Genomic DNA, 23,434 nt, shown 5'->3' on the forward strand with positions numbered 1-23,434 from the left:
GTTATCCACTTTGCTAGCAAAAATAGAAAGGCGGATTGTTATTTGATGGGTGTAAATTGAGAGAGGTGGATACACAGCGAGATCTTAGCGTCCTCATGCACCAGTGACTGAAACTAAGTGCGCAGGTACAACAGGCGGTAAAGAGGATAAATGATATGTTGGCCTTCATAGTGAGAGGATTTGAGTATAGGAACAGAGATGTTTTACTTCAATACTATAGGGCATTGGTGAGGCCACACCTGGAGTATTGTGTGTAGTTTCAGTGTCCTTATCTGAGGATGTTGTTGCGGTGGAGGAAGTGTAGCAAAGGTTTACCAAGCTAATTCCTGGGATGGCAGGACTATCATATGAGGAGAGACTAAATCGGTTAGGATTATAGTAATTGTAGTTCAGAAGAGTGAGGGGGTCGTAGAGACTTATAAAATTCTAACAAAATTAGACAGAGTAGATTCAAAGGGAATATTCCCAATGGTGGGAGAGTCCAAAATTAGCACATAGCTGAACCTTTTCATATTGCACTCCTCAGGCCAAACGTAAAAATACCAAATTCCAAAGGCACACAATTTACATTACAGGAGAAAAGGGTTTTACTTCTGTGTGAAAACAAAACACAAACAAATGAAACACTTCAAAATAAGTTCATGGATTTAGCTACTTGCAACGTCTTTGGTAGTGGGCTCATCGGTACACTTGGACAATCTTCTTTTTGCCACCATGGTAAGAAGCTCAGGCCTTATCCCTCCTCCACTCACTGGTAACCAAACTCATCCAGCCCGCCACTGAAGCCCAGGTACTGCGCAGGCGTCGGCGTGCCAGCCGTACGTTACTACGCATGCGTCCCCGCACCGCCCACACCGTCCGTGGGTGTGCAGTGCGCACGCGTCGTCGCTGGGCAATCGCGCTTGCGCAGAGGACAGGACAGGAAGCATCATGGAACCTGGAGTTCTTTCTCCCATTTGAACCTTCCCATTGTGATTCCAAAACAGCAAGTGCTGGACAATATCAGTCGGTCTCACAGCATCTGTGGAAAGCGAATGGAGCTAACGTTTAGAGTCTGGATGGCTCGTTGTCAAAGCTCATCATTGCTTTGATAAAAAGTCATCCAGACTCCAAACCTTAACTCCCTTTTCTCTCCACAGATGCTGTCAGACCTACTGAGATTGTCCAATATATTTTCTTTCTCTTTCAGAATCCAGCATCTGCAATAATTTGCTTTTATCACTGCGGTTCAAATTAAGAACATTTCATGCTGGAAATGCTTAGCATGCCTGGCAGCATTTATGGAGAAATAAAAGCACAGTAAGAAGTCTTACAACACCAGGTTAAAGTCCAACATGTTTGTTTCAAACACTAGCTTTCGGAGCACTGCTCCTTCCTCAGGTGAATGGAAATAAAAGGAGTTAACTTTTCATACCCCAGTTCCAGCATTTTATGTTATTATTTCAAATGTCAAGCCTTCCCTCTATTTTGCTTTTGTATTAGTGGCTTATTGAAATTCAAACTCCACATTCGATTTTTCAAATAAAAATTACAGGAAACTTTGGAAACATTCAGACAGCAGTAACAGACAAGTTGACATTTAAAGGATGATAGCTTCATCAGAGCATCTGCTGAATATTTCCAACGTTTAGTTTCAGGAAAATGCAAGGTATACTTAACAGGTCTGGCAGTATTTGTGGAGAGAGAAATAGAGTTAATGTTTCAGATCATGACCTTTCTTCAGAACTTTTGGATCAGAACTTTTGCTTTTAGATTCTGTTTGCTTCCCAGCCTCAGCAATTAATATTATTTAATAATCTTTATTGTCACAAGTAGGCTTACATTAACACTACAATGAAGTTACTGTGAAAAGCCGCTAGTCGCCACATTCCAGCTTGGGTACAAGAGGAAGAATTCAGAATGTTCAAGTTACCTAATTGTGGGAGGAAACTGGAGAACCTGGAGGAAATCCACGCAGGCACAGGGAGAACGTATAGACTCAGCACAGTCAGTGACCCAAGCCGGGAATCTAACCTGGGACTCTGGCACTGTGAAGGAACAGTGTTAACCACTGTGCTACCGCGCCGCCCATTGTTTTTTTGCCATTGGCTCTATTTACTCCATCCACCTAACATGTAGTAGGGTTCAACAAAGATTAACCTTCAGAGGTTCAACACTTCATTAAATTCAAAATAAAGCATGGCGGCATGGTGGTGCAGTGGTGACCCGGCCCCGGGTCACTGTCTGTGTGGAGTTTGCACATTCTCATTGTGTCTGCATAGGCCTCACCCCCACAACCCAAAAGATGTGCAGGATAGGTGGATTGGCCACACTGAATGGCCCCTTAATTGGAAAAAAAAATTGGATACTCGAAAAAAAAATTTAAATCATGATAAAACTTGAAGTTGTTGACATCTGTGTTGTTAAAACCTGATTTATCCTACCACCGTTGGAAAAATAATATAGCAATGTTTTTTTCCCAAAATATACATTGTCCATAAACTTTGTAAAAGTACATTAGACATCAACTCGAGAACGTGCAAGAAAATTCAACTTTTCTCCTGAAAGCGTATTCCCGTTTGAGGTGCCTCAGTACAGTTGCAATATGCCTGATATTTACAATATATATTCCATGTCAGGCATACAATCCGAGGGAAAACCATTTCAAATTGAATCTTACAGAAATTGCAATAAATTCACCTTGATTCCATAGATTATTGGGGGCCTCAATATATTTTTGACCCTTGATATTCACAATGAACATTCCTTGTCAGAGGAACCTGGATACCCTCGTACATGAATCAGAAAATGTTAAGTGTACAGGCACACTGAGTCATTCAGCTTGCAAATGTAATGTTATTTATTGTAAGGGGAATGGAATGTAGAAGTAGGGATTTTAAAATGGAATGTTTTGTTACATTTGTAGAGGCATTGGTGAGACCACATCTAGAGTACTGTGTATAGTTTTGGTCTCCTTATTTAAGAAAAGACATAATTGAATTAAAAGCAGGTCAGAGAAGGCTCTCTCAGCTGATTCCTGGGATAAGGCTGAGGAATGTTTGGACAGGTTAAACCTGCACCCATTACCATTTAGAAGAATGATAGATTATTTTACAGAAACTTTTTAAGATCTCGAGAGAGGGAACTTGACAAAAATGGCTGGTGAGAGGATGTTTCCCTTTGTGGGAGAGACCAGAACTCTTTTGGTGGATCAGTGCATGGTCGATGGGCCGAATGGCCTCCTTCTGCACTGCAGGGTTTCTGAAGTATCCAGTGCTCCAGGGTGGGCGGGGCCTGGCACATGGGAAGCCCGCCACACGACGTCCGCCTTGCGGAGCACGTTGCTAACGTCTGACGTACAATGGCACGTGCCGGTGCGTGTGGGCGGCGGGGCGTCATTTCCGGCGGAAGATGGCGGAGCCGGAGTTGCTGTTGGATTCCAACATCAGGCTGTGGGTGGTGTTGCCCATCGTCTTCATCACATTCTTCGTGGGCCTGATCCGGCATTACATCTCCATTCTGTTACAGAGCGACAAGAAGCTCACGGAGGAGCAGGTTTCCGACAGGTAGGCGGGTTACTTTCAGTGGCTAAACAAGGACCTGCTCCATTTCCATGGAGACCATCTTCTTTCTCAGAACCTCTGGAGTGGTTGTCAGAGAACATCCGTGTTCAGTTGGGTCTTTCTGCTTTTGCGTTGCTCGTCTGAATGTTCCAGCCATTGCAGCTTTTCAACTATTTATGTTATGCTTTGTTTTCCCTCACATTTCTGACATTTGCATGTCACTATATATACGGAAGGGGTTGAAATGAAGAGTTTGTCTGGTCCCTGGACCATCTCCCTGGAGGTGCTGATCCTCTAATTGAAACCCAGCTTATTCCAGGCTGTTTTTTGCCTGAGGGACAAATGGGGAAGGAACAATTTACGGGGGCTGTATGGAAAGGAGCAGTTCGCACACGGTGTATGGAAGGGTGAAGGTTAGCCTGCATCTGAGATGAACTTCCAATGTGTTGTCTACGTTTTGACTGAAGAATTGAGACTAGAGTTGCATAATACTGACTCTCCACTTGTAAGAGCCATGTAAATTTAAAGCCATGCAAATGTTGTTGCTGTGTTGGGTGAGCAGCACTATTTTGTGCCCAGAACAAATTGTGTGCGTGTAGAATTTTTTAAAAAAATGATGACTTAGATGGCCAAAGAAGTTTACATCTACATGTGTATACAGAACTTGATTTATTGGTGTCATTTACATTCTGAATGAAATAAATTGAGAACTTATGGTCCAAGATTCCCCTGAAGGGAGCATAAATCAATCTTGAGGAACTTGACCATTCTTCCTTTTGTACTTTTTCTCACTAAAGTCTGAAAGTTATTTTTGATCTTTTTAAAATTATAACTGCAGTTTAATTTTGTCCATGAACTGTAACCTATAACCTTAATGAAAATTTGTGTTATGACAAGTGTTTCTCTGCATCACACCCATTGTCATCTCAGATACATTTTCTCCCTTTTTTTGGTTTATTCAGGAAACACCCACTGTAATCAATTGCAAGGGTCATCGGGGCTGATGTGTCTCCGGTTGAATTGATGATTAATACAAACGCATTTATTCTGCAATAGAGCCCAGCTTCCACTCCTCTCTTGGCTAGGATTTCCATCACAATCTGTCAGTGATGTTTGGCAGCACTTGTTTGGTGATCCAGTGTCATTGATTGCAGCTGTGGTATGCTTAATTAGCAACATTCCTGGATGAAAGGCAGCACGGTAGCATTGTGGATACCACAATTGCTTCACAGCTCCAGGATCCCAGGTTCAATTCCGGCTTGGGTCACTGACTGTGCGGAGTCTGCACATCCTCCCTGTGTGTGCGTGGGTTTCCTCCAGTTTCCTCCCACAGTCCAAAGATGTGCAAGTTAGGTGGATTGGCCATGATAAATTGCCCTTAGTGTCCAAAATTGCCCTTAGTGTTGGGTGGGGTTACTGGGTTATGGGGATAGGGTGGAGGTGTTGACCTTGGGTAGGGTGCTCTTTCCAAGAGCTGGTGCAGGCTCGATGTGGGCCGAATGGCCGCCTTCTGCACTGTAAATTCTATGATAATCTATGAAGTATGAGGAGAGATTGAACAGTTTGGGCTTGTACGCATTGGAGTTTAGAAGAATGAGGGGGGTCTGATCGAGATATATTAATTACCAAGAGGGATTGATAAAGTAAACATAGACCAAATGTTCCCTTTTGTGGGGCCATCTAGAATGTGAGGTCACAGGTTGAGAGGCGGTAGATTTAAAACTGAAATGAGGAGAAACACTTCTTCTGGAGGGAGGTGAATTTGTGGAACTCACTACCCCATATGTGGTGGAGTCTGAATTATTAAATGGTTTCAAGAAGGCGATGGATATATTTTGGATTGTAAAAAATGGGTTAAACGGATGTGGGGAACAGACAGGGAGGTGGATTTGAGACCAGTAAGAGATCAGTCATGATCTAATTGAATGCAGAAGCAGACGCGAAGGACTGAATTGTCTAATTCCTATGTTCGTACGTAACCTTGTTGTCCAATGTATATTGGCAGCTTGTTTAAGGGTCAAACATATAGTCTCTGTGCACATTTATTGAATAAAGATTGCCACAGTGCACACAAATTTTTCATTATGTTGTAAAAGGAGTTTCCTCTATGTTTTAAAAGTAGGCTGACCAAAATGTTTGTTTAGAAAAAGATCTGCAACTGTCTTGCGCCTACTACCTGACTAACTGTATTGTGCCCCAGTCCTCCAAGTACCATTGTTATTCTCCCTACTATGGTTTTTCGTGCTAGATTATGGCCTTTTAACCTGGGTATTCTTTTTCTTGCTCTTCCTTCTCCCTCCTCTTCTTTCCCCATCTAAGTTTAGACTCCACTACACTTTGACGAAAAATTGGGTTTGTGAGCAGTCAACTTTTATCTCCTTCTCCACTTGGTCCAGTTCTGTATTTCCTTTTGAACATGGTGATATGTGCCATGTCACCACGTTCCAGGTCTCACCTTTCCAAATCCTCATGCAGCTCCTGCACTCTTTCCTCAGTTAAATGCATCTCCTTTGATTCCCATTGCCTATCAGGGATCCTCTCAAAATCACCAGTTTGTTTTATCCCAAAATTTCCACAATCCGCCCACTCTTTTTGAAGGTCCTCATATTAAGCCACGGTTCTTCAAAGTGAGGGTGGTGACGTGGGGGCGGTTTTCAAGAGGACCGCGGAACAATGGGTCGCGGTGGTCATGATTGCAGGAGAAGCAACCAAAGGCTATTACCGGCTTTTAAATTCAGAATGGAGGCTGCTACCAGCTTTTAAAAGAACTAAATGAGGTTGAGCGTGCAGTTTTCTGGCCCTAAGTGGCAGCAGTGAGCAGGTCATGCCCCTGTACTTGTGCTTGACACCAAGTGTCTTGTCCCTACGTACTTTTGGCAGGAAGTCATGGAGGAGAGCTTCTTCCATTTTCTAGCTGCTAGCAAGCAAGGCAACAGGACTGTGAAGATGGATCATTTTGTTTCAAGGGAGAGATGGCCAGAGACACACACAGGCAGGATTTCACATCTGAATCTGTTGGAGAGAGCTGCTCAGGAGAGAAAGACAGGACAGAATAGTGCTGAGTTGGCTCTGTGCAGAGTTCCATCGCCTCTGGTGAACAGCCTACATTCCTTACAAAGAAAATCTTAAATCTGGAACAAAGCAGTATAAAGATGATTTCTTGAGGTATGATTTTGTTAATTGTGCCAATGCAAATTAGGATGCAAAGCCCATGTGTGTTAGAAACCTAAAAACATTGAAAACAGGTGGAAGAGAAAGCCATTTGGCCCTTTGAGCCTGCACCACCATTCAATATGATCATGGCTCATCATGCAAATTCAATATCCCACTCCCGCTTTCTCTCCATATCCCTTGGTCCCTTTAGCTCCAAGGACCACGTCCAGCTCCCTCTTGAATATATCCAACGAAATGACCCCAACGGTTTTCTGTTGTAGAGAATTCCACAACTCTCTGAGAGAAGTTCTTCCTCATCTAAGCCCTAAATGGCTTACCCCTTACTCTTAGGCTGCGACCCCTAGTTCTGGACGTCCCCAACATCGGGAACATTCGTCCTGCATCTAGCCTGTCCGGTCCCATTAGGATTTTATATGTTTCTTTGAGATTCCCTCTCATTCTTCTCAACTCCAGTGAGTATAAGCCCAGTTGATCCAGTCTTTCTTCATATGTCAGTTCTGCCATCCCGGGAATTAGTCTGGTGAACCTTTTGCTGGACACCCTCAATAGCAAGAATGTCCTTCCTCAAACCCGGAGACCAATACTCCACACAATACTCAATGTGGTTTCAGCAAGGCCCTGTATAACAGCAGAAAGACATCGCCATACTCAAATCCTCTCGCTATGAAGGTCAGCATGCCATTAGCGTTCCTCACTGCCTGCTGTACCTGCATGCCAACCTTCAGCGACTGTTCCACCATGACACACAGGTCTCATTGTACTTACCCTTTTCCTAAACTGCCACCATTCAGATAATCAGCCTTCCAATTTTGGCACCGAAGTGGATAACCTCACATTTACCCACATTATATTGCATTTGCCCACGCAGCCAGCCTGTCCAATCACCCTGCAGCCTCTTTACATCCTCTTCACACACACAGCCACTCAGCTTAGTGTCGTCTGCAAATTTGGAGATAGTGCATGCGGGGCTGGTTTAGCACAGGGCTAAATCGCTAGCTTTGAAAGCAGACCCAGGCAGGCCAGTAGCACGGTTCAATTCCCGTACCAGCCTCCCCGAACAGGTGCCGGAATGTGGTGACTAGGGGCTTTTCACAGTAACTTCATTTGAAGCCTACTTGTGACAATATACGATTTTTCATTTCATTTTTCATTTTCAATTTCTTCATCCAAATGATTCATGTATATTGCGAACAGCTGGGGTCCCAGCCCTGAACCCTACGGTACCCCACTAGTCGCTGCCTGCCACTCTGAAAAAGATCCGTTTATTCCCACTCTCTGCTTCCTGTCTGCTAATCAGTTTTCTATCCACTTCAATACATTACCCCCAATACCATGAGTTTTAATTTTGCTCACTAATCTCTTGTGTGGGACTTTGTCAAAAGCCTTCTGAAAGTCCAGATACACAACATCCACCCTTGTCCACTCTACTGGCCAAATCCTCAAAAGATTCATGGAAGATTTGTCAAGCATGATTTCCCTTTAGTGAATCCATGCTGACTTGGACTGATCCTGTCCCCGCTTCCCAAATGCTTAGTTATTTCACCGTAATAATTGATTCCAGCATTTTTCCCACCACCGATGTTAGGCTAACTGGTCTATAATTCCCCATTTTCCCTCTCCCTCCTTTTTGAAAAAGTGGAGTTACATTAGCTACCCTCAATCCTTTGAAACTCTTCTAAGATCTGTTGAATGTTGGAAAATGATCACCAATGTGTCCACTATTTCTAAGGCTTCATACTTCTTAAGTACTCTGGAATGCAGAGCATCAGGACCTGGAGCCTTATCGGGTTTTAATCCCATCAATTTCCCCAATACAATTTCCTGACTAATAAGGATTTCCTTCAGTTCCTCTTTCATGCTCGACCCTCTGTCCCCTAACATTCTCCTTAGAAGACAAATCCAGAGTATTTGTTCAACTGGTCTGCCATCTCTCTGCCCATTATGATTTCACCTGATTCTAACTGTAAGGGACCTACATTTTCATCAGTCTTTTTCTCTTCCCATACTTATAGAAGCTTTTATATTCAGTTTTTATGTTTTCTGCAAGCTTACTCTCGTATTCTATTTTCACCTTCTGAATTAAATCTTTTGTTCTCCTCTGCTACATTTTAAATTTCTCCCAGTCCTCAGGCTTGCTGCTTTTTCTGGCCAATTTATGTGCCTGCTCTTTGGCTTTAACACTATCCCTGATTTTCCTTGTTAGCCATGGTTGACCCACCTTCCCCGCCTTACTCTTGTGCCAGACAGGGATGTACAATTGATGAAGTTCATCCATGTGTTCTTTAAATGAAGATGGCGCAAAGGAATTGGCTAAACTCCGCACCTGATATGCATATCGCCCTCTCCTATGAACCTGATTCAGTGATTGTGCTGAGGACCAAACAGGCTCAGCGGTCACATAAAAGGTTGCAGAAAGGCAAAACCCAGTTGGCAAAAGTGGGTCTTGAGGGGTGGGGGAGAGAGTGTGCGTGGGGGAGGGGAGGGCGGGGAAGAGGGGGAGAGAGAGGGGCGGGGTGTTGAAAAACACTATTGTGCTGTGCTTGAGGTCACCCTACTCATATGATCTGATCATGGTCTACCCGTGTCCACTTTTGTCTTTTCATTAACTTGTAATTCTACAATCATTGTACAATTTATTTTAAGACTATTTATTTTATCTCTGCCTAGCTGTTACCTCTGCATCAATTTTTGCCCCAAACAAAATATTACCACTGCTCTGCCATTTGCACTGACATTGGCACCTCCATGAAACTGCATACTCACTCAGAAATTGCTTTGCCTTTGATTCCTCAATCACCCACCAGATCTCTGCAGTCATCACTTCTGGTTACCCATGTTCTCAAGTACATGCGATGAGCACTCTTAACCCTTATATCTAATTTGGCCAGAGCCTTTCTTATCCCTCGCTGCAGTGTGTGCTATTTTCAAAATGCAACTCATCAAAGGTCCTTCAGCACCTTCCAAACCCACAAGACCTCCATCAGAAAGACAAGGGCAGCCGATACATTGGAAAACTACCACCTGCAAGTTCTCCCTTCATGCCATCCACCATCCAGACTGGGTCACTATTATCTTTGTCACTGCATCAAAATCCTGCAACTCCCGCCGCCCCGTAACAGCATTGTGAATGGGTGAACCTACATTTTATGGTTCACCACCACCTTCTCAAGGGCAATCGGGATTGGTCAATGAAAATGCTAGCCTAGACAGCAGCACCCACAATCTGTGAAAAGAACAATAAATGAAAAATAAATCCATTGCTCCAGAGTATTCTGAGCGGGGAAATAATAACTTTGCTACCGCTGATGACTTCCAGACTTCCCTCCCTTACAGGGAGTGGTGCTGGCGTCCTTCTGCCATCCTTACTGCTGATTCAAGTTGTGAGGGGCTCATAGACATCGTTTGAAAGTTGTTTGCATCCACTGCCATCTCCCCTTTGATCCTAGTTTAATCATCCTTAGACTCTGCAATTTTTCTGTTTTCTTCTCCCTCCCTCAACTGTTGTAAGGTTCTCCGCTCATAAAGCTCACTCTGCTCTCCAGGTTTGTCTTGTCTCTGTACTTTGGGAATTATTACATTTTTTCTCTCTTCAGCTGTTGCCCTCACCCTTTTTAAAACCAACCCCTCCCTCCCATTCACTAATTTCTTTCAAACTACCATCCCACTCTCACCATCCCTTTCTTTCGATGGTCTTGGAATTGCTGTGGTATCCAACTCAGTTGCCGTTGTTTGACAACTTATATTATTGCCTCCATTGTCCAAGATTCTCATCCACAGACTCACTCCATATTATTTGGCTAATTGCCAGCAAAATATTCAGGTGACATCTTCCATTCTGATTTAAGATTGCTACTCGTCTTCAACTAGAAGCTGATTTTTCAGCTACAATGTTCCCCTGGGCCTTTCTTCTCAAAATGCGTGTCCTTGTTATCTCTCTGGTTTCCAAAGCACCTCAAAACCTTCTTTTCAATTGTACCTCTGTGTCTTTCCTCCATGTTATCTTCAGCTTTGTAATTCAGTACATTAGTGTCTTTTGGCCATCTGAACTCTTCTTAATTTTGTTTTGGTGATATGATCTCAACGCAAGTCAAAATCTTTTACTGCTGCATTGGATTGTTCTGTTTTAAACGACTGTTGGTTTCTGCAAGTGGTTAAAACCTTCTATTTTCTGCATTTGTTTCATGAGCACCATGTCCTTGCTTGCGAAATCTGTATTAAGCTGATGGAAAGACATTTGTACTCTGACTCCTTACAATGGTTGGAATGGTGAAACAAATTGTACTTTGTGCCTTGCGTCTTTCAAACCACTGTGCATCCAATTAATTACTTCAAGGCACAGTGGCTGCTATGTCAGCAGATGTAGTAGTTATTTTGGGAACAGTAAGTCCCATAAACAACAATGATGTGAATGATCATTTGACATGTCTGATTACAGACACCAGAGCAACTTCCTACTTCTCTTATGATATTGCCATGAGATTTTTTAAATACATATTCATATTAGAATTTTTTTATTTTTACAAATTACATAACAAATCCTCAGAAACGGTACAGCTTGGCATTAGTGCCTCAGCATACATGAATATGCAGGACAACAACACAGTTGGTTCAGTTTAATCACCAAACGTGGTGCCTCCATATGTAGCAATGGATATGCTAGAGAATGAGGGAGAAGAGGATAAAGCAATGAAAACCTGGCAAAATGGCACACACCCTCACATGTAGTGACTGCTCATATAGCCAACCAGAATATAGGATAGAATTTTCATGTCATGTTAGGTTGCGTTCCACAACTAATCTTTCCCCCTCTCCAATCATACTAGAGGCATCAATAACATATAAAGTAGTTTTCTTGGATATAAGACCTGTCTACCGTTGCAGGAGCCAACCAATGATTCTTTAATCCCAAAATAACAAGGGAAAAAAGCAGAAGAAATTAGCCAAGTCATTAGTACTAATCAGAAGACGCAACAAATCCTTAAAATCCAGCACAGTACAGAGGAATCACCATTCCACACAATTTTACAGAGAAGACCTGCAAATATACAGAGTTGGTTCCGATTGTAATCATTGTGGTCGGTGCCTCCATCACACTGACCATGACAGGATGAAAATATACTAACAGGAGCAGAAGATCTCAGGATACCAGGATATAGCCATGAGCTCATGGCCCTATTGTGCATGCTCCCACCATAAGACAAAAAGGAAGATTTTATATATTTGATTTGATTTATTGTCTCATGTACCGAAGTACAGTGAAAAGTTTTTTTTTCTGCAGCCGAGGGAACGTACACAGTACGTACATAGTCGACAAAAAGAATAATCAACAGAGACCATTGACAAATGGTATATCTACAAAGTGATTGGCTACAGTGCGGAACAAGGGGCCAAACAAAGCAAATACATGAGAAAGCTGCACAGAAAGCTTCCCGGAGGGAGGCAGAGACCCACTGCGTCCAGCTGCCTCCAAGACCTCTCGATCATCCGAGGACAAGACAATATAGGAACAGTGGTCCGATTCTCTAACCGCCCCCAAGCATCGAAGACCGAATGCAATGTGTTCCATCAAACTCAACACGCAATCTTCAAATCGAGATTGCTAAAGCATGGCAGTCAGTTCACCAATTCGGCTGGGAATTTGTCCCCGGTTCCCTTAGAAGACTGGGTGTCCTCAGGCCCCGAAACGACCAGGATATTCAATATACCATGCAACAGGATTTCCGAAGACTTCAGGTGAACCCCCACCAAGGAGACTGCCCTAGTGATAGGAATCTTTTCTCCACTTCATCCATTCTCTTAAGAATATCTCGCAGTTCATCAACGTGAACACCAACAAGCTGTGTCAAGGAGCCGAGACTAACATCCACAACATTCACAATGGCAGCCATCGTCTCGACACCAACAGCATCGCTGAGGCACAGGCCCACTCACCAGCAAAACCGCCACTGCAAAGCTTGGCCCCACCCCGGCTGCCTCCAACTGCCCCAATCAAATAAGGATATCTTTGTCTTAACACAGCTCTCCATCACCCAAGATCTAGCCCGGATCATCTAGGAACATAGCACAGGGCATACACCCCATAATTATTTGTTTCTTGAGCGTGCATCGGGATTTTAAAAAAAGGATTGAAACATGAGTAGCGACAGTGCTTACAAAAACACAGCCGCTCCCCATCATGAGATTTTCAACATCTGTCAGATTAAAACATTCAAACCCTTAGTTTCATGGGATAGCTGAAGAATCCGATCACACTGGCACCTTCACGTCAGTACAGTGCTGAGCCTTGATTTTATTCGAAAGAATTTGCCTTTCTTTTCCGTATTTAATAGAATCCCTGCAGTGCAGAAGAAGGCCATTTGGCCCAGCAAGACTGCACCAACCCTCCAAAAGAGCATCCTACCTCGGCCCATTCCCCTGCCCTATCCCCATAAACCCACGCGGGCACAGGGCGAACGTGCAAACTCCACTCAGACAGTCACCCAAGGCCGGAATTGAACCCGGGTCCCTGGCACTGAGGCTGCAATGCTAACTACTGTTCAAATCTGCTGTCCTCTGTGGGATTTAATAAAATGCAATCCTGTCTCCAACACTGACTGTTCAGTGGCCTAATTGAGTATGCGTTAATGTTATAGATACTTGTCTCTTATCTGGCCACGAAACAAATCCTTGTTAATTTTCATAGTATGAGCAAAGCATTCGGCTTTGGTGGAATCCTAAAACCGGTGGTGTCAGGTCAGTTTCAGTAAATAGAAAGGAAAATTGTCTGAGGAGTATAACGGGTAACAGATCTGATACCTCTCTCACCAGAGTTGAAAGAAGCTTAGTTAGGCCACACTTGGAGTATAGTGTTCAATTCTGGTCGCCACACTACCAGAAGAATGTGGAGGCTTTGGAGAGGGTGCAGAAGAGATTTACCAGGATGTTGCCTGGTATGGAGGGCATTAGCTATGAGGAGCGGTTGAATATACTGGGTTTGTTCTCACTGGAACAACGGAGGTTGAAGGGCGACCTGATAGAGGTCTACAAAATTATGAGGGGCATAGACAGAGTGGATAGTCAGAGGCTTTTTCCCAGGATAGAGGAATCAATTACTAGGGGGCATAGGTTTAAGGTACGAGGAGCAAGGTTTAGAGATGTACGAGGCACGTTTTCTTATACAGAGGGTAGTGGGTGACTGCAAGTTGCTGCCGGAGGAGGTGATGGAAGCAGGGACGATAGTGACGTTTAAGGGCGTCTTGACAAATACATGAATAGGATGGGAGTAGAGGGATATGGACCCCGGAAGTGTAGAAGATTTTAGACGGGCAGCATGGTCGGCGCAGGCTTGGAGGGCCGAAGGCCTGTTCCTGTGCTGTACTTTTTTTGTTCTTTGAAAGGTCTGACAATGGAATTGAAAGCAATATAGTTACATTAAAAGATAGATGGGTGTGGGACAAAGAACAGGAATAAGGTGGGTGTGATTTAATTGGTAGGATGGAGTCAGTAGTTTGACGGATGTATTTGTGCTGGGATTTCTGCATTTAATAATAATCTCCATTACCACAAGTAGGCTAACATTAACACTGCAATGAAGGTACTGTGAAAAGCCCCTAGTTGCCACATTCTAGCGCCTGTTCAGTTACACAGAGGGAGAATTTAGAATGTCCAAATTACCTAACAGCACGTCTTTCAGGACTTGTGGGAGGAAACCGGAGCACCCGGAGGATCCCACACACACACGGAGAACGTGCAAACTCCACACAGACACCCAAGCTGGGAATCGAACCTGGGACCCTGCTGCTGTGAAGCAACAGTGCTACCATGTTTAGACAAACATGACTTTGAACTTTATACATCGACATTGAATATAAAAACAAGGAAGTGATGTTGAATTTATATAATGGATTGATTAGGCTAAATGTTTCAATGTTGTGTGCTTTACTGACTACAGGATGATAAAAGGCATGGAACGGAATGGCAATGATGTGTTAGAATTGTACATTGAACGAAAAGCTACGATTGTGAGAAGAGACTTGTAGAACTGGAATTTTGTTTTCAAAGTTAGAGATTTTGAGAGGGTGAAGCATAAAAGATGACTTTCGTATTCTCCACGATGGAGAAGCTGGGGTTGCACTCCTTAGTGCAAAGAAGCTTCATGCGAGATTTAGATGTGTGTACAAGATTATGTGAAGTTTAGATATGGTTGAAAAAGACAATTATTTCCATTAACTGATGGAGCAAGGGCTTGGAGACACTGATATAAGGCAAAAGGTATCAGTATGGGGGGATGTGAGGAACCGTGAGTGACGATTTGAAATTTGCTGCCTGCCAGAATGGAGAAGAAGGCATCAATGATTTCAAAAGGTAATTGGATGGACACTTGAGGGAAATAAACTTATAGGTCTACAGGAATAAAGCAGGGCAATGTAACTGACTGGATGGCTCGACAGAGAGTCAGCATGGACTCACTGGACCAAATGGCCTCCCTCAGGCGTTCCATCTATATATCCAGAAATTATTGTACAAGTTCCTCAAATGTTATTAAATACACAGGCTGGTGTAGAGCTGAGGCATTCTCTCCGTGAAGCTCTCACGGTATTTATTCTGTACTGATTGATCTAAATTGAGCAGGGCACCAGAACGAATTGGCCCTGTCCACACACGGTCAGCACACCTGAAGCAATAGCTTCTCCATCCCCATCACTATCTGATACTTCTGGAGCTTCATTGCACACCACATATTCTGACTTTCATTGGGTGATATTACAGTTCGGGTTCATTTGTACATTAATGTGGTTGAACAACCAACTGTATCATTTCATAAGAGTATCAGAAATAGGAGCATGAATATTCCATGTATCCTCTCGAGCCTGCACCGATATTCAATAAGTTTATTTGATCTACTTTCCTCCCTGTTCCACATAACTCCCTTTAAAGTTCAAGAAACTGTCCATCTCAGCCTTGAAGATACTCTGTGACCCCAGCGTCCACAGCTCTGTGAGATGGAGAATTCCAAAGATTCATAACCCATCTGAGAGGAACTTTCTCCTCCTCTGTCTTAAACCGGAGCCCCTTTTCTCTGAAACTGTGCCCCTCAATTCTAGATTCCCCTAGAAGGGGAAAGATTCCATCATGCACCCGCAGAATCTTCTATGTTTCAGTCAGATCACCTAATTCTTTGAAACTCCAATGGGTATTGGCCCAACCTGCTGAGCTTTTCTGACAACTCCTTCGTCCCAGGAATCAACTCGTGAACCTTCTCTGAACTACCTCTTGATGCAAGCAGATCCCTCCTGAAATAAGGAGACCAAAACCGTACACCAGACTCTAGAAAGGTCCTGTATGTATAGTTGCAGCACAACTTCCCTAATTTTATACTACATCCACTTGCGATAAAGAACAGGTTTCCATTCAGTTTCTTAATTACTTGCTGTACCTGGATGCTAACATCGTGTTTAATATACGAGAACGCCCAGATGCCTCTACTACAGCATTCTGCAGTCTCTTCCCATTTAAATAACATTCTGTTTTTCTACTCTTCCTTGGTGTCCATTGGGAGCAGAACCCTGCCCCCCACAGTTCCACCACATTTGCCTCTAACCTCAAACTTGACCCCACCCCCTCCAATTAGATTGGCCGGCAGCTCTGTAGAGTAGGACCTTGTGTCTGAGGAACAGAGTCCTTGTTAAGGCTGCCCGCAGTACTTTCTCCCCTGGGGTCGAGGAACATGTGCACCCCACCTACCCCTGTGTTCTTTTCGCCAGTTGTTTTCAAACCTATCTTTGTATGATCAGTGGATTTGGCTATAATAGACTTGGTCCCAAGTCAACATTGCTCTTGACTCACTGACCAGCTATGAATTATCAGATAGCTTGATAGGATTGATTGGACTGGGAGAGTTCAAACTTTCTCCAGGTGAAGATCAAAGCCATTTTGTTTAGCTCCTACTTTATATACTGTTTTTAAACTGGATTCTATTTTTTTCTCTACTGCGATGCAACAATAGTAGACAGATAGAATAAGATGATCTGCCTGTCCCTTTTTACCCAGGGAATAGCAAAGGATTAAATTTAAAATTTGGCCAAATTAATTTATTGAGTGAAGTAAGATGAAAATATTGAAAAGTGCGCAGTAGTATCATATTCCCTCAATTTGCTTTAGTGAATCTGTTACTGTAACAAGCAGATCAACACAATAATCCAAAGTAATATACAACACACAAAATTAAAAGCAAAATATTGCAGTATGGTGAAAGGTGCAGACCTGAAACATTAACTGTTTCATTCTCACAGATGCTGCCAGACCCCCACTGGGCATTTCTAGAATTTCTTCTTTCCTCAGAATCAGTTTGGGCAAAAGGCACTGTGGATGTTGAAAATATGAGGTGTAGGGCGAGAGGAGCATGGTGGAGGCATGATTTGTCTTTATCTGTGGTGATAATTATTCTCGATTGTGAGCATTTGGTTTCCTTTCAATAGCCAGTGAGGATAGTGCTCTCGTTCAGTTGCTTGTTTTTAAAGATTCACTTGATGGTCATCATTTGAAACATGATTTGATGTTGAAGCGCAACCGCAATTCATGGAAGAAAATCCTGCAGAGGCATAGAATAGTCCCAGTCAATAATTAATAAACATTTCCGGGTGATCTTTAGCACAATAACAAAGCTTAAACCTTTTTTTTAAAAAAATTTTTATTCAAAATTTTCATTAAATATCAACAACAAAAAGTAACACATTTTTTTTACCAAGAACAAAGAAAAAACACAGTACCCCCCCCCCCCCCCAACGCATACACAAAGAGGTAAATTAACACCCGCCATTCGCACAAAACACGCTCCTGCCCCTTCAACAACCCCCCCCCCCCCCTCGTATACATAGGGAAATAAATAAATCAACACCCGCAAAACAAAGCTTAAACCTAGGTAACAGGGTTAGAATAATGGTCCCAGAGGAGGGGGGGGGGGGGGGGGGGGGAGTAAAAAAAAAATTAAATGCTTAAAAGGTGATGAGTTGTAAATGCAAAAATGTACATCAAACAGTGTAGAATTTTCAACAATTATGCTCTAAGATGTAGTGCAAACGTAGCACAGAATAACCACTGGATGGAGCCTACACAAACTGAAAACCATTGGAATTGCTATCCAAGAAGGTTAATCGGCTGGACAGCTGACGATAGCTCTACTCGTGTAGCAAGCCTATTGGACTGTGGTATGGCCCCCAAAACCAATCTGTGTTTTATTTTTATATACACTATTATTTCCTGCTGTGGTCTCATCAGATGCTGTTGTCAAATTGCTTTGATTTTATTTTCTTTGAAAAGAGAAATAACTTTTAAAATAAATTAGCGATTAACTGAATCACTGTATTGGTACTCGTGTGAAGTAAGTGCAAAACCCTTGACATTTTTTTGGGAGATTACCAAACTGGTACAAATGTTGATATTTTAGTCTGTCTGGAAAAGCATCAATTTCCCTTGCAATTACTTAGTCTGTTAAAATATAATTGATTTATTTTCTTTTTACAGTCAAGTTTTGATCAGAAGTAGAATTCTGAGAGAAAATGGCCGATATATCCCAAAGCAGGTAACTATTACGTTTTCTCCTTCATTACAAAAAGTAAGTTTCCGATCCTTGGATGACTAATGTGAGGTTTTGAGCCGATTAGTTCATTGCTCAATTCAGTGTCAAGTGAGAGACTGTTGACTTACCAGCCTGATTTTATTTCATGAATCTTGTATCATTCTGCTGTCTGGAGGGTGTGTGTGTTCTCGATCCACTACTAGAGGGAGCATGAGAGAGGCCCAATATAACTGATGCAGTTTTTCAGATTTTATGCTAAAACTTATTGGCATTCCCATCTGCAATATGCTCTGAATATAGTGACCTGTGCTGGGATATGGTTCTATAGATGTCAGCTGCACTCCAGCAACTAGTCTAAGTTGCCATTCTTGAACATTGGCAGGCTGTTTGACTGCAGCTAAGCAACATAAATTGGTCTTTTTCAGATTGGCAAGATGTTTAGAGTGGTGTGCCACAGGGATCAGTGCTGGGTCCTTAACAGTTTACAATTTACATAAATGACTTGGATGAAGTGATGGATGGGATGGTTGCCAAATTTACTGATGACACAAAGATTTGTAGGAAAGTAAGTTGTAACGAGGACACGAGGAAGATACAAAAGGATATTGATAGGTTGAGTGAGTGGGTAAAGATCTGGCGAATGGCATATAATGTGGGAAAATGTGAAAAATTCTCAATTTTGGCAGGAAGAATACAAGAGAAGCAAATTATCTAAATGGTGAGGGTTTGCAGAACTCTGAGATACAGAGGGATCTGGGTGTCTTGCTGCTTGAATCACAAAAGGCTGCTGTGCAGGTACAGCAAGTAACTAGGAAAGCTAATAGATATTCATCAATTATTGCAAGGGGAATTGAATACAAAAGTCGGGAGGTCATACTTAAGTTGTACAGGGAACAAGTGAGGCTACATCTGGAGTAGTGTGTACAGTATTGGTCACCTTATTTAACGAAGGATGTAAATGTGTTGGAAACAGTTCAGAGAAGGTTGACCAGACTAATACCTGGAATGGGCAGGTTGTGTTACGAGGAAAGTTTGGACAGGCTCTGCTGAGTTTAGAAGAGCAAGAGCATGATTGAAACTTACAACATCCTGAGGGGTCTTGACAGAGTGGATGTGGAGAGGATGTTTGCTCTTGTAGGAGAATCTAGAACTAGGGTGTCACTATTTAAGAATTAAGTGGTCGCCCATTTAAAACCGAGATGAGGTGAAAATGTTTTATCTGAGGGCTGAGAGTCTTTAGAACTCTCTTCCTGAAAAGGCAGTGGAAACAGAATCATAAGTATTTTTAAGGTAAAGGTTGGATAGATTCTTGGTAAACAAGAGACTAAAAGATTATTGGAGTAGGCAGGATGTAAATTCGAGGTTACTGTCATGATCTTATTAAATGGTAGAGCAGGCCCAAGCGACCAAATGGCCTACTCCTTTTTTAAATAATCTTTATTATCACAAGTCGGTTTACATTAACACTGCAATGAAGTTACTGTGAAAAGCCCCTCGTCACCACATTTCGGTGCCTGTTCGAGTACACAGAGGGAGAATTAAGAATGTCCAAATTACCTAACAGCACATCTTTCGGTACTTGTGGGAGGAAATCAGAGCACCCGGAGGAAACCCAAGCAGACACAGGGAGAACGTGCAGACTCCGCAAAGACAGTGACCCAAGCCGGGAATCTAACCTGGGACCCTGGAGCTGTGAAGCAGCAGTGCTAACCACTGTGCTACCATGACACCTTGTTCGTATATTCACATTGTTTACACTTGCATCCAAACCTATGAACATGCAGCGGACGTAAAACGTTGCCCATTCGGAACAGGAACCCTGGTCATTTTCATTCTCCAGTCTTAACGGGATGCTGAGGCCCATTGCATACATGTACTAATCCATCAATGACTAGCATGCAAAAGAGCCTTTTGAAAAAATCAAAGTCAAACCCATCCTGTTTTCACCTCGTGTCGATACTAGCGCAACTTCAACAGGACTGCTCTGAATTAAAGCCACAAAAACTAGACGCTCACTTGTACTCACTGCCTGATGAGGCATATGGGTGACTGAGTTTTAGTTGACCACTGGAAGATGTGTTAAGAGTACCTTGCACGTTCACCATCTCCAAAAACTGGATAAGTAACTTTATGGGGTCTTTCCCAAAAAGCCCAGATGAAATTGGGAACTTGGCAATTGAAATTTGTTTTTAATGTTTTGCTTTCCAAAGTGCCAAATCTACATCAAACCAGATATCTTGATATTGTCTTCAAGTCTCTATATAGCTTGGATGAATTTCTAACTAACAATTTTTTTCTTTTGTATTTAAATTCTATTCATTTTGACCTGGTTCCCTATGTTTAATATTCCAGTCCTTCCTAACACGGAAATATTATTTTAACAACCCAGATGATGGATTTTTCAAGAAGACCAAAAGAAAAGTTGTTCCACCCTCCCCCATGACCGGTAATACGTTCTGTTTCTTCTAATATGGTGTGCAGAGGCTGCGTAATGTTTCTTTTTTTTTATATAAATGTTTTTTATTGGGTTTTTGAACAAAGTAAATTTACCGTTATGTACACAGGATAAGAAACATATATATATATATACACATATATAGAAGAGAAGGGCACACCCAAACATACCAAAGAAAAGAAAATATTAAATAGTTTTTTAAAAATACAATAAAAAATAAAATTGAATAACTGGTACGGTATTGTGCACCAGCTCAACAGCAGCAACTGTTTACAACACATAAATAGGCGACTGTTTGAGGGAGGGGGGGGGGGGGGGGGGGGGGGGGGGGGTTGGAGACTGGGGAGGTAAATATACATTCGGGTGCCGGAGAAATAATTACAGTGGGCAATACTCGAATGGATTCGGCGTTGTTGTTTGCTTCTCCCGGACGGATCTCGCTGCCGTTTCGCGCTCGCCTCCACTTCTGCCGTTCCTCCCGTCTTTCGTCTTTATTCTCCTCGTTCCCTGCTCCTGGAGATGCCATGTTCGTTATTGTATCCCGTGCCTTCCTTCCGGCTCTCATTTCCCTGCCTCCCCCCACCTCCCTGGTTCTCCTCTCTTCCCTATCTCTTCCCTCTTTTTCCTCCCCCCACCTCCCGTGGTTCGCCTTTCTTTCCTCTTGGGTTTAGCTGTCCACCTCCCTCCCTCCCGGTCTATCTCTCCCTTTCATGCTTTGGCTACTTTCCCCTGATTCTTGGCTATCTGGCTATTCTTCCTCTTGGTCGTTGGCCACAAACAGGTCCCGGGACAACCGCGTGAATGGCTCCCATGTTCTGTGGAAGCCGTCGTCTGACCCTCGGATGGCGAATTTGATTTTCTCCATTTGGAGAGATTCCGAGAGGTCGGACAGCCAGTCTGCAGCTGTGGGTGGTGCTGCTGACCGCCAGCCAAACAGGATTCTATGGCGGGCGATCAGGGAGGCAAAGGCAAGGGTGTCTGCCCTCCTCCCCAGGAATAGATCTGGCTGGTTCGAGACCCCCGAAGACCGCCACTTTCGGGCATGGCTCCGCCCTCACTCCCACCATTTTGGACATTGCCTCAAAGAAGGCTGTCCAGTACTCCACAAGTCTGGGGCAAGGCCAGAACATGTGGGCGTGGTTGGCCAGGCCTCCTTGGCACCTTTCACATCTATCCTCCACCTCTGGGAAGAACCTACTCATATGGGTTCTTGTTAAATGGGCTCTATGTACCACTTTTAGCTGCGTCAGGCTGAGCCTTGCGCACGTGGCAGAGGAATTGACCCTGTGCAGTGCTTCGCTCCAGAGTCCCCACTCTATCTCAATCCCCAGGTCGTCCTCCCATTTCTTTCTTGTTGCATCTACGTAATGTTTCTTTGATAGGAGATCCAAGTTGTGCTGAACTTAAAAAATGCTATAGAACTATTTGTAAAAGAGCAGGCGTGTTATCCTGGCATCTCAACCAACATCCTGAGCAGCCTGTCGTCAAGTTATAGAATAAACAAAGTAAAAGGTGCAGTTGTAAGAGACTGATAATTGTACACATGTCTACATGGTCAAATGCAACATTTTTACAGAAAGTAATCTTCTGGCATATCAGTTGTTAATTAAGAATATGCTCAGGAAATTTAATGTTACCCTACTTTCTTCTGCAAGATGCAATCGTTGCCTTCAGGCTATTGGATAATCAAAACTATTTATTTTGTAGAATGACTGCAACAAAAGCCTTCATGATTTGTGAGCAAACATTTGTTTGAATGGGGAGCGATGGTCACTGATGGGAGGTCTCTCCCATCTTCTCCAGTTGTGCAGGGTACCTCTGCTGGGAGAAAAAACACAATACATGTTTGTTTTCAGTAACGTATTACAACTATAAATATATGGACTTTTAATGTTGGTTCATGAAGCCTGTTAATATACTATTGCATTGTAATCAAAACTTACAAAGAGGTTTACGTTTCATGAACTCAGAATGTTGCAATGTGCATCATAGCCATTTAAGTACTTATTAAAATTTTTTTATTTTTTTCCCAATTAAGGGGCAATTTAGCATGGCCAATCCACCTAATCTTTATATCTTTGGGTTGTGGGGGTGAAACCCATGCAGATACGGGGAGAATGTGCAAACTCCACACGGACAGTGACCCAGGGTCGGAATCGAACCCAGATCCTCAGCACCGTAGGCAGCAGTGCTAACCGCTGGGCCACCGTGCCGTCCTGCCATTGAAATGCTTTTGAAGTGTAGTCACAGCTGAAATGTAAGAAACGCAGCAGTGAATTTTATGCGCAGCAAGGTTCCAGAAACAGCAGTGTTATGTTGATCAGAGTATTTGTTTTGAGCATTGCCGATTGTCAGAAAAATATTGGCTTGGACACGGGAATAACCTACATGCTCCTACTCAGAATGGTACCATGGGTTCTTTTGCGTCCTCTTGAGAGAGCAGGTGGGGCTTGGTTTAATGTCTCATGCAAAATACCGTGTAGAATTCCGTCAGTATGGCACTGGAATGGCAGCCCAGATTTCTATGCTGAAGTTTCAATGTGAAATTGGAGAATGTTGATTCATGCCCATTGTTTTCCCCATTTTAGCTGATCCGTTGAAAGAGATGGGGAAAGAGAAAGTGAATGTAAGGTCCATTCTCTTTCTTCTCAAATGCCAGAAAATACAAAATCTGAGCATGAATCAGTCCAGTATGTTCAGACGCAC

At 43.0% G+C, this 23,434-nt stretch overlaps 2 protein-coding genes and 1 long non-coding RNA gene across 6 annotated transcripts in view; 1 reads left to right on the plus strand and 2 right to left on the minus strand.

The window, feature by feature from the left end:
• Nucleotides 1–2,760, minus strand: part of fancd2 (FA complementation group D2) — a 120,107-nt gene extending 117,347 nt beyond the window's left edge. For 2 of the 3 annotated variants that reach the window (XM_038812302.1, XM_038812301.1), the window contains exon 1: nt 2,680–2,760. In XM_038812302.1, coding sequence (XP_038668230.1) covers nt 2,680–2,743 — 64 coding nt within the window. In that variant the 5' untranslated portion in view covers nt 2,744–2,760. Of the gene's footprint in view, nt 1–655; nt 785–2,679 lie in introns of those variants that run through there. The other variant, XM_038812303.1, reaches the window with a different exon arrangement.
• Nucleotides 2,761–3,352: 592 nt separating this feature from the next.
• The window catches only part of emc3 (ER membrane protein complex subunit 3), a 39,387-nt gene continuing 19,305 nt past the window's right edge, over nt 3,353–23,434 (plus strand). The window contains exons 1-3 of the mRNA XM_038812305.1: nt 3,353–3,545; nt 18,219–18,276; nt 20,626–20,719. Coding sequence (XP_038668233.1) covers nt 3,391–3,545; nt 18,219–18,276; nt 20,626–20,719 — 307 coding nt within the window. The 5' untranslated portion in view covers nt 3,353–3,390. The remainder of the gene's footprint in view (nt 3,546–18,218; nt 18,277–20,625; nt 20,720–23,434) is intronic.
• The window catches only part of LOC119973836, a 57,040-nt gene continuing 50,377 nt past the window's right edge, over nt 16,772–23,434 (minus strand). The window contains exons 2-3 of one of the 2 annotated variants that reach the window (XR_005462387.1): nt 22,371–22,549; nt 16,772–17,286 (exon numbers count right to left, since the gene is read on the minus strand). This is a non-coding gene — a long non-coding RNA (uncharacterized LOC119973836). Of the gene's footprint in view, nt 17,287–22,370; nt 22,550–23,434 lie in introns of those variants that run through there. The other variant, XR_005462386.1, reaches the window with a different exon arrangement.

The sequence above is a fragment of the Scyliorhinus canicula genome, chromosome 11, assembly GCF_902713615.1.
Source record: "Scyliorhinus canicula chromosome 11, sScyCan1.1, whole genome shotgun sequence".
In the NCBI taxonomy this organism is placed as follows: domain Eukaryota; kingdom Metazoa; phylum Chordata; class Chondrichthyes; order Carcharhiniformes; family Scyliorhinidae; genus Scyliorhinus; species Scyliorhinus canicula.